The 11,408-nt window shown below is 51.8% G+C and overlaps 1 protein-coding gene across 1 annotated transcript in view; it reads left to right on the forward strand.

Annotated features, from left to right (window-relative positions):
- CRB2 (crumbs cell polarity complex component 2) overlaps positions 1-9,146 on the forward strand; it is a gene marked incomplete at its 5' end in the record, with an annotated part of 29,796 nt that extends 20,650 nt beyond the window's left edge. The window contains 7 exons of the mRNA XM_084219697.1: positions 1,107-2,045; positions 2,821-3,377; positions 3,718-3,883; positions 4,293-5,160; positions 5,961-6,077; positions 6,449-6,575; positions 8,460-9,146. Of these exons, the coding sequence (XP_084075823.1) occupies positions 1,107-2,045; positions 2,821-3,377; positions 3,718-3,883; positions 4,293-5,160; positions 5,961-6,077; positions 6,449-6,575; positions 8,460-8,687 (3,002 nt within the window). The 3' untranslated portion in view covers positions 8,688-9,146. The remainder of the gene's footprint in view (positions 1-1,106; positions 2,046-2,820; positions 3,378-3,717; positions 3,884-4,292; positions 5,161-5,960; positions 6,078-6,448; positions 6,576-8,459) is intronic.
- Between the last annotated feature and the right edge of the window lie 2,262 nt (positions 9,147-11,408).

The following is an 11,408-nucleotide window of genomic DNA, read 5'->3' on the forward strand; positions in this document are numbered from 1 at the left end:
CTAGAGCCTTGCATTTCTTTTTCAGTGCTTCCCAGAGCTCTGTCCCTACACTGGCACAATCTGATAGTTTGGAGCTGGAAGCTGGTGCTCATCTCTCTGCAGAGCTCAGGGGACAAACCATCACTACAAATAGTCAAGAACCTGTGTCTTTGCTAAGTTTTTATTTTTAATCACACATCAAGTCCAGCTCCAGTGCTCCTAGTGCCCCATCTCCCCTCATCTCTCTGCTCCAGGCAGCTCTCTAATCTCTTTGACATGCACATTCTGTCTAGTGGCTTTTCTTTACAAATGTCCTTTGTGTTTTGATTCCCCTCCTTTGTGTGTGAATTCCTTCTTTTTCTTCCTGCTGCCCTCGTTGTGCTTGCTGGCTGGATCGGGTGTAATGCTATTAGATTGGGATAATCCATGCTTGGTTTATCTGTGGGACTGTCTCTGAAGATTAGTGAAAACCGATGTTATAGGCTAGATAAAGTGAACTGGTTCAGGGCTCTTCTGTCAGTCTGGGATGCTCAGGAAAATGACAGCAGATTTTCATTAGCCAGATTCGGTAATTTACTTGAGCCCCGTTGGGATCCATGTGCTGCCAGGAGACAGAATGGCAGTGCAGGACCTCACCCAGTTCATTTCTGCAGGACTGGGCAGAACTGAAATCAGCTTAGTGCCAGCATGGCAGACTGCCTATGGAGCATGTTGTGTTTGTTGTTTGGTAATGAATTGGGTTTTGTGAGTTTTACAACTGGTGGGTCGTCTTGGAATTGGATTTTTTTAACTGAGGCTTTCCAGTAACTAAATCTACTAAGAAAAAAGCATAAATTCCTTGTCTGTGCTATATTGGTCCTTCCATACCTTCTGCATGTTGAGCTTGGGACAGGACAGCAGTTGGTGGGGGGATTTGGGCTGACAGGCCAACGCTCTATAAATAGCACCTGGGGGGGAACAGAAGTTTGATTCTTGCTCTTGCATCATGAGCAGGACCCTCTGAGTGAGTGTGGGGCTCCTCACTGGCAGCTGCTCCCTGGAGAGAACTAGGGAGAGCTCTGCCTGGCAGGCTCTGGGAGGGCGTCCCAGTCCCACGGCGAGATCCCATCTCTAAATCTCTTTCACAGGTGTGGAATGTGCTGTTAACATCAATGAGTGTGAGGAGGGTCCCTGCAAGAATGGAGCTGTCTGTGAGGATGGCATTGCTGACTACTCCTGCCACTGTGCCCCTGGCCAGGATGGCATTACGTGGGGAGGGAAGAACTGCTCTGTCCAGCTCACTGGGTGCCAGACGCACGACTGCCAAAACGAGGCCTTGTGCATCCCAACCTACCAAGCTGAGAGCCACGGCCACCTGTGCCAGTGCCGGCCTGGTTTCTATGATGCCACGTGCTCGACACCAACAACGTTTTCCTTTGCCTCCAGAGGGTATCTCCTCATTGAGCTGCCCGAGAACAGTGAGAGCGGGAGGGGCACAGGAGGAGCCAGCGTGTCCCTCCGCTTCCGAACCACTTTGCCCAGCGCTGTCCTTTTTTACCGAGGCCACGAAGCTGAGTACTTGTTCCTGGAGCTCTTGGATGGCATCCTGCATGCAGAGCTGAAGAGGGAGGACATTGGGTACCCGCTGCTCCTGAAGGGGCTCAGAGTGGACGACGGCCAGTGGCATAAAGTGGAAGTTGTTGTGCACAGCACGGTGCAGCTGAAGCTCTGGCACAGCTCTTGTGAGGCTGGGGTCTGCCTGCAGAGCTCTTCTGTCTCACCGGGCACTGCTGTGATCCCACAAGCCTTCCTGAATCTGTATATTGGAGGCGCTGAGGATCCGATGGCCAACAACACACGGAGCCAGCAAGGCTTTGTGGGCTGCCTGGAGGACTTGCAGGTGGACGCTGAGGCCGTGCTGCCGGCGGATCTGGCGCTGGGGGAGTCGTCCCCGGTGAGGCCGGGCTGTGACCGCACCGAGTGGTGCCTCTCCCAGCCCTGCTTCCACGGAGGGCTCTGTGTGGACCTTTGGGCCACCTTCAGGTGTGACTGTGCCAGGCCCTATGAAGGCCCAGATTGTTCATATGGTAAGTGCTGTGGGATTGACACCTGCCAGCTCCACAGGTACTGGAGAAGCTTGGATGTTAGCACTGGAAACAGGACTTACCATTTGACTAGGGGGAAAAATAAAGCAAAAGCCTCTGTGAATAAAATTCTCATTGATCCCTTTCCTGTGTTAGCTCCTGCAGGAATGACTGTCAGTTTTGTGGTGCAGATTATTCCTGGTAGAGCCAGAGACTCCGACATCACCTTTTAACAGATCTGTGTGAATGCAGAGGAGCAGGGAAGTTGTTTTATTGTGACAAGTTGATCTTGAGCTTCTGAGTTGAGGATGAATAGGAATATATTGCTTTGTTGAAGGAAGCTCTTTGACAATTTTGAGTTAAAATCATGTGTATTTGCAATTTTTGCTTCTGTAAGGCTTGCATTAGTATCGGGGTTTTTTTCAACTCTTCTGAGCTCTAAATATGACATGTACTGTTGTTACCAAATTTACAAATTTTAAAAGCAACTCTGTATCTCAGAAGTCCTTGAGTAAATCTGCTGGATTGGCAAGGGCTCTGCTAGACCTGTATTTCACTATCATGGTACTTGGATACTTGAATTTGTGTCCTCCAGAGGAAGCAAGGACACATTCACCTACTTCTTAGTGTCACAGACCTGTGGGGAGGAGCATCATTACCCTGGCACACATGGAAAACATTGAGAAGAGACCTTTGCCCCATTCCTAAGGAGCTGCATCCCCGTGCCAGCTGCATTCCCTTCATCTCTGAGCTGAAGTTTGTTTCTTTTCTCTTTCAGAGCGCCCAGCAGCAACATTTGGCCTAGAGAATTCCACCAGCTTTGCCTCTTTGACCCTTTCTGACAGCCTTGGTGCAGACTTCAACCTCTCCTTTTTCCTGCGGAGCCGGAAGCCCGATGGTTTGTTACTGCAGGTCTGCAATGGGACAGGCCCCTGCCTCACCCTGTACCTGAGGGATGGCCAGCTGAGCATAGAGGTGTCACCTATGGACACTGTGACCATTCCAGGGAATGTGGTTGATGGGAGAAGACATTTGATAGCCCTGTCTTTCCAGGGAGGCTCTGTTGGTGCTCTGCTGTCAGACACGTTCCTGGATTTGGGGCAGCTGCCAGCACAAGCCCTGGGAGCTGGCTCTGAAGTGTTCATTGGGGGACACCCAAACCCCAACAGTGCTGAGCTGTGGGGGGGCTATTTCAAGGGCTGTTTGCAGGACATCCAACTCAACAACCACCAGATACAGTTTTTCCAGGTGAAGAATGACAGTGTGCCACAGGAACTCAATAGGACTCAAACTGGAAACCTTGTGAATGGCTGCATCTCTGATGACACCTGCCAGGTATATGCTGTTGTGTTTGTGTGTGCAGGGCTTCACGGTAGTTCTGTTATTACACAGAAGTCTGACTGTTGCTGATACCAGAAAGAGGAGGTTTCTGATGTATTGAAGAACACATGGTTCTCTGTGCTCTCCCCTCACTCAGTATGCTACATATGATTTAAACACTGTCTTTTCTCAAGCTCCCCTGTAGTTTTTGTGGTTTTAGAACTTGGGCAGTGGCTTTTGTACTGCCCATCTCCACTTTGCTGAGCTTGTGTTCATCTTCACAATTCTACCAAAGTCTCTTAGACCTCAAGGTGAATTACACTTTGCCCCTAAATTCCCCTGTTTTGTTTTTCAGTCTGAGCCATGTCAGAATGGTGGCAGATGCATTGTCACTTGGAATGATTTCCATTGCAGCTGTCCAGCAAATTTCACTGGGAAATTTTGTGAAGAGAAAGTCTGGTGTGAAAGTGACCCATGTCCTGAAGCCACCACCTGCACAGACGTTGTGGCAGGATATGTGTGTAAGTTCTGTTCTCCTGCTTGTGTAGAATCCCCCCGCCCATTCCCTGTCCATAATCAATGTTCCCAGTTTGTGCTGTTGAAAACATACAAACACATGCTGCAAGGAGGACACGGAGTGGTGCCCAGGTACATATTGCTGCAGACAGCATGGGCTTTGTGGGCTTGCCCTGCTTGTGACAGAGCATAGCTGAGGAGTAAAAATTGCTGCCTAAGAGCTGGATGTTATTACAGGAGGTGCGGTTGTAAACAGGAAGAGCTTTAAGGCTGCCAGCAGCTCGCCTGTAATCCTGCTCACACTAAGCTTAGGGATTCTTAGGGAGAGAACCTGCCGGGGTGTGTCATTGGTCTGGCTCAAACAGGACACCAACTGTCTTTGAAATCCCTCGTGCTCTCCCCCTTTATTTATAGGTCTGGCTAATGCAACATTTAATAGTTATGGTGCCATAGAATTTACCACCAACACATCAGTGACCAGAACTCTGAGCAGCTTCCACATGGACTTCAGAACCAGAGATGAAGATGCTGTTTTGCTTCGGGCTGTGGAAGAGGTGGACTCCCTCCAGGTAGCCATTAAGAATTCCTCCCTGCTTGTTGACATCAGAAGTGGGAACAGCATCGAGGGTGTCAGCTTCGTGAGCCAGCAGCCCGTCACGGATGGGGCCTGGCACAGCATCTCCGTGTCCATGGAGGAGCCGGCCGCGCTCTCTTCCCGGTGGCTGCTCCGCTGGGACGGCTCGGTGAACGTGACTCTGCAGGGAAGTGCCGGCAGCCTGGACTTCCTCAAGAACAACGCCTCGGTCGTTTTGGCCGAGAATTTCACCGGCTGCCTGGGCCGGGTGCAGATCGGGGGGATCTTCCTGCCCTTCCCGCCCCAGCAGCCGTACCCGCAGGCCGAGCAGTTCCAGCGGGCCGGCCCGGGCGGCGTGCAGCTGGGCTGCTCCGGGGCCGACGTGTGCGCCTCCGGCCCCTGCCTCAACGGCGGCACCTGCGAGGACCTGTTCGACTCCTTCCGCTGCGGCTGCAGCGCGGGCTGGGCGGGGCAGCGCTGCGAGGCCAACATCGACGACTGCCAGCCCAGCCCCTGCGTCCACGGGGACTGCGTGGATGCCGTGGCAGACTTCCAGTGCGAGTGCTTCCGGGGCTTCATCGGGAAGAGGTGCGACATCAACGTGGACGACTGCGTGCGGCACCAGTGCCTGAACGGAGCCACCTGCGTGGATGGCGTTTACGGGTACTCCTGCAAGTGCCCCCCGCAGTACTCCGGACCTCGCTGCGAGTAAGTGCTGGGGCTGCTTTGATACAGGGGGCAGAGGAGCCTCCAGATAAACTGGACTTTAACTTTGTGACATTTTGGGAAAATTTTTCATTGCAAGCATCTCATAGGTAAAGAACCTAAATTCTGCTGTGACTTGGAAGGTGCTGTCCAGGTCCAGGCCCTCACTGACAGGGGTTCAGCCTCATACAGGATAAGGATCCTTCCTTTCAATGTGGGTTATCCCCGTGCTACCTTTCAGAGCTGGTTGAACGGCACATACTCTGGCCTGTTGTCACTTCCCTCTAGCACTCCCCAAGATGCCCATCTCTCTGTGACTTGATTCCCCTCTGCCATATTCCTATGCTGATTTAAAACAAAACTTCTTGTGCCAGTTCAATGGAACACAGGGTTAAATACTGACATGGCTGCATTTCAGATGTCTGATCTATCCAGGATGATTTTCCTGTTGTTCCTGCTGCATGCTGGGACAGACAGTTACCTGGTACTGGCATTATCCTTCCTGGGGCCTGGCTGTTCTGTTGTAGCAGTGTCCTGTCCCTGCCTATATTTTCATTAGCAAGAACAGGCCTGTCTGAGTACTGATAGAGCTCCTGTCTCTTCCCAGGGCATGATCCAAGGAATACTCTGATGTTATGGATGATTTCTGAGACTATTCCCTTTTTCACTTATGTCAAACTCCTTCCTAGAAATACCAAGTACTGTGTTTTTGACCCTTGCCAGCCCCATTCCCCCTGAGCCCCAGAACACTCTGCCCTTCCCCAGAACCTGAGTGCTCTAAAGGCTGTCCCTTGCTCTCCCAGGTGGCCATTCCCCCCTCAGCAGTGTGGCAAGAACTTCACCTGCTTGAACGGTGGCAGGTGCATCACCGAGAGCTGGGGAGCCAACTGCTCCTGCAGGCCTGGCTTCACTGGAAGGAAGTAAGTGCTGCTTTACCCTCCTCCATGTCCTTGTGCCAGTCAAACAGCTGCTCCTAATGGGAACACGAGCTGTTGCTTGGAGCAGAGGGAGGCTTCAGATCATCCAGCTGCCAACACCAGTTTTCGCAGTGAGAACTGCTTCCAAGTTTTTTCAAGCACACTAGGCTGTGCTGGAGACCGGTGTTGGCCTCAGTCCTACAGAAACCACAACAGGAGGGTTGGTGTGAACAGGAAAGAATTTCAAGTTGTTTGACTCCAGAGAAGGCACCTGGAGAAGCTGCAATGGGCGCTTTTCAAACAAAAGAGGCTTTTGTTTGTGTTCTATGGCACAAGAATATATATGACAATTCTAATACACTCTTCTTTTCCAGCTGTCAAATCAACATAAACGAGTGTGACCCGAACCCGTGCCAGAACGGGGGCACGTGCCAGGACTCGGAGAACAGATACGAGTGCGTGTGCAGCGCCAGCTTCACCGGCGAGCGCTGCGACATCAACGTAAGCACCTGCCCGGCCCCGCGCTCTGCTGGGGCCTTCCTGCACTGTCCTGCCTAAAGCACAGCCGGGCAATCCTGAATGGGTTTTTTTCTCTGCAGTGCTGCTGCTTATTGGTCTCCAGCACATAAAGAACTGCAGTAAATGCTCCTCAGTATCTGCATGTACTGCCGTATGGCTTTTGGGGCTGTCTCTGCACATCTCCATAGATTTCACAACTCTTTGGAGAGAAATCCAACTCCTGCAGTTGACCCAGGTTTCTGGAGAGTGGAATTTAATTTGGTGTTTTATCTTGAAGAGTTACTAAACACCTTCCCTCTCCAAAGATCATCTGAGTAGATATGGATGTTTGGAGAAGGGAATTTGGATAAAGTCAGGCCAAGAGTGGTTCAGGTCTGTGTGAAAATCTGAGTCATGTCCCTGAGCTGCTGCTGCCCTGGCCCGTGTGCATAATCCAAGTGTTCAGGGTGGGGCTGGGATCCTTCCTGGGGGGAGATGGGATCCATGCCCCTGCTTTCCCTGAGAAGCTGTTGCATGGACAGGCAGCTTTTTGGGTAACCTGGGAATGTACTAACCCATCCTGCATGGAAAGGGCTCTGTGCCAGGCGGGGTTTGCTGCTGTTGCTGTTACCTAGGGCTCTAATGCACGTGCCAAGGTCACCCTGACATTTCTAGTTTGCATGCACAGACTCCTTCAGGCATCTCTATCTCCTCTGTCCCAGGACAGTTCTGTGGATTCCTTGTATTCATTTTCATCACCCTCCCCTTGTTTTTCTTCACTCTTTCCTTTCCCTCCTGCACAGCCAGGCCCCTGGTGGGGCAGGGAAAGGCTGGGGATGTGCCACCAGGGACAGCTGGAGCTCAGCTGAGCTCCCTTTGCTCTCTGTTCCTACAGCAGCAGCTCCGGGGGGCCCCTGCTGGGCCCTCGTGGTGCAGGACTGGAACTAACCTGCATGGTCTGGAACTAACCCTGCACGCGCTCAGGTGTGGACAGGCTCGGGGAATCCACCTGGACTGCAGGCATTTGAAAAGGGCAGAAGGGCTTGCAGATCCCTGGGAATGTTCCTCCTTTGCTCTGGGACACGAGCACAGACTGAATGGCATCAAAAAACTGTAAATAATCCAGCTTGAATTATTTTGGTTTTGGCTGTAAGGTGGCCAATACCATTGTTAGCAATAATAAGATAATAAGATATTTTTAAGCTTACTGTAATTTTAAAACTCTGTTTCATGACAAAAATTCCACAGTTGTTTTAGTTATGTTGTCTTCCATGTCATCCTTGATTCCACTAGAATCTAGGGAATTCTCATTTCTCTCCTCAGTACTTGGGCTTTTTATCATCTCCATCTCCCATCCATGTCCTGACCTCTTCAACATCTTCCCCTCCCTGCTGCAAATTCTGCAATTCTGTTTCACAGTTTAACAGCTTAATTCTCTGCTTTGCCATTACAGGCATTAAAGCATTACTGAACTTTTTTTTAGTATCATTCCCTGCTTGGGGTAATTCTTTTGGGTTACTGAAAATTTACATTACCCTGCATTAACTCTAAAGTTTACGGTTTTTTGGGGTTTGGGGTTTTTTTGTTTTTTTGTTTTTTTTTTTTTTTGCATGTGTGTTGGTTTTTTGTTTTGCTTTTTTGTTTTTGTTTTGCAACACTGGTCACAACTTTGCCAGTGCCACCTGTGTGTTTTAGTCTGATATTGATAAGAAGGCACCTTTAAAGACACCCACTGTAGAGGCTAAGTAAACTGGTCTTTGCATCTTAAGGTGCCTCTTTTTTGCTTTTCTAAAAACCTTTTTCCCTCTAATCTGACCATTTTGGTCAGTTACTGCAGTTATTGTAACCGCTGGGGTTTCATTGTTTCTCCATTAATTTCTTTTACAGAAAGGGACTCCAGGTGCTCTCTTCCCCTCCCCATTAATTGAAGTAGCTGTCCCTGTAGCCTGTGGCTCTGTGCTGCTCCTCAGTATTGGTCTCATATTCATGGTTCTCACGGCAAGGAAGAGGCGCCAGTCCGAGGGAACCTACAGCCCGAGCCAGCAGGAGGTGGCAGGAGCTCGGCTGGAGATGGACAGTGTCCTAAAGGTGCCACCCGAAGAGCGCCTAATCTAGGCCCTGCCGTGCCCAGGACCTGCACCTGCAAGGTCTGCCTGGACCTGGAGCTCTTCCAGCCCTGGCAGCAGCAGATGCACCCCACCCCCGTTCCCCCAAGCCCCGCTCACCAGGAACGGACGTCACGCGCGGGCGGCGGGGCCGGCCGGGCTGGCGCTGCTGCGCTCCGGTGGCTCCAGGGGAGCCTCTGCCCTCCCTCTGCCCTGCCCCGGCCTGCCCATCGCTCATCTCAGCAGGAGCTGAAGTGGCTCTGGCTCCTGTCCCCTCCCAGGCAGGAGAGGCACATTAAATCTGCTTTCCGAGGCAGGGTGACCCAAGGCACCTGTGCAGGTACAGCTCCCTGAGTCCCATTCAGGAGCTGGGAAGGTCCTGGCTGGTTTGTGTATTCTGCTCTGGTTTTGTCAACAGCTGAAAAACATTCAAACTCTCTCAGCTCAGGTGTGTGAGGTTTTCAGAGTCTTCAACAGCAACAGCAGCTGCGACCTCCCTGTGACAGCCCTGTGTTACAGGGAATTGTCAGGAATGATCAAAATCCTTGTACAAATCAGTGTTGAATGCCCTGGTGCTGTTAGACATTCCCATGGGTACCATGCAGGGAAGGGACAGGCAGGACTCTGGGGCTTTTGCCAGTGCTGGAGCTGCCAGATGCTGGACTTTAGGTGTGCATGGAGGGGAGAGGGGAGCAGGAAAAGACTCACCAGCCTCCTGTGCATTCCCTGGGCTCCGTGGGACAGGGGAAGGGGGAGCTCCTGCCCTGCACCACGGTCAGCACAGTGCAGCTGGGGGAGGCACTGGGGGCTGGGGGGGTGTGAAATGCAGCTGCGTCCTGGAGGAAGCTCTGAGTAACTCCCTGTTCTACCACAGCAGCGAGTGTGGGCGCACCTCAGCCACTCCTCCGTGGTGGGAGCAGTCGGGGCTGCGGGGGCTGCCTTGCTCCTCGCACTGGTTGTAGCCACGGCCATTGCCATGAAGAGGAGGAGAGCGACTCAGGGAACCTACAGCCCGAGCCGGCAGGAGAAGGACGGGGCCCGAGTGGAAATGTGGAACGTGATCAAGATGCCCCCGACCGAGCGGCTGATCTGAGCCCGGGGTCACGCTGGGGGGGACAGCTCTGCACGGCCTCGGGCACTGCCCACTGGCACTGCCCCACAAAGCATTCCTAGCAAACTGCTCTGGCTGTGAAAGCTGCAGTGCTGGGGAGCAAAAACCCCACTGCTGAGGGCCAGGGGAGGGAGCAGTGGCTGAAGCACAGCGGGGACACGGAACCAGACAGAAGATGGGGCTGTGGCACAGCCGGAGCCGGCTGGGCCCCTGCTCCTGCAGGCAGCAGAAAAACCTCCCTGAGTCAGGTCCAGTGAACGGGAATTAAACCACTGTATTCAGAAATAATGTGAATAATAAGGTTTTTTCAAAAAGAGACATACCTGTGGCTCCTCTGCAAGGCTAAGCCAGGTGAGTGAGTGCTGGGAAATCCTTCCTAGAGCTTCTGCCCTTCCAGCTGGGCCGGAGCTGGCATGGCAGTAAGTCCCACTGGGCTGTGCTGGACATGGCTGCTGGAGCTTTCCCCGAGACCAGACCAAACCACAGGAACATGTGAAGTGCCTTTCTGATCCTGAGGTGCCAGTTACAGTTTAACCTTTGTGAAGGAGGACATTTTCATGTTGTTTGATCCAGGTCCACCACTCCCAAGTAGCCTGGACCATGGAACTGACCCTTGTGATGGCCAGGGGCTGAGCACCAGGTGGTACTTGCTGGGGTGAGGAAGGGAGAAGGAAGAGTTCTAGAAGTGACCTCTCTGGACTGATAGGTTTGGGCTTGCTGGTACAGGAGAGTGGAATTTAGTTAGCCAATCTTTTAACCCAAATGAGGGTTGGTGTAAGTGACACAGCATCTGCTTTCCACTGCACTAGAAGAGGTCTGATTTTGTGGCTTCACTTCTCCTTTGTTGCTGTTTTAGCTGTTGAATGTGCTGTTTCTTCTTTAGCATAATGTGGCAGAGGCTGTGGAAGGAAATGCAGCACAGCAGGCCAGGTAAGGCCTAAAGTCATTAGTGTTTCAGGATAATCACAACAACTATCAATAAGGAATATTTTAGAACAGTGTCTGCTTTTTAATGTCCAAAATACTATTAAAAATCAGGGTGGGAACCTGCCTGCTGTAGCTCATTGCCACAAGAAAATGCTGTTTATTCTGGTCTGCTTTTGGATTTTTTTTCTACTGTAGCTGTAAATGGTTCTGTAATTCCAAGCAAAGGGAGGGGCATGGAACTACTGCTCACATGTGTTCGTTTAAGAACAGGTGTGTCTGTGGAAGAACAGGTCTCTGCAACAGGCAGCTGCTGACAGAAAAATGAAAAATTTAAAAAACAGAAAAAACCAGGAGTGGGAGACAGACAATATTTTGTCAGTGAGATCACTTCCCCTCTAGTAGCGGAGAAGAGTCGAAGGTGAGAGCCCAGCTGTGTCTGGCAGTGACAGAGATGCCCTGGCTCTAGGTGGGACTCTGTGGCTGCTTTCCTCTGTTCATCAGCAGTGCCTCTGCTGGCACTGTTCCTGTCACTGGTTTGCTCTGTGCATTCTCCAGCTGCTCCTTCAGGAGGTCCAGCACACTCTGGGAACAGAGGCAGTGGCACTGCCCAGTCCCGTGGTGGCAGTGGGGCTTTGGGAGCAGGTGAGGGGGCTGGCTTTGTGCACAGGAGGCTCCAGGGCAGCAGAGCTGTGC

The sequence above is a fragment of the Fringilla coelebs genome (assembly GCF_963513975.1).
Source record: "Fringilla coelebs genome assembly, chromosome: 21".
In the NCBI taxonomy this organism is placed as follows: Eukaryota; Metazoa; Chordata; class Aves; order Passeriformes; family Fringillidae; genus Fringilla; species Fringilla coelebs.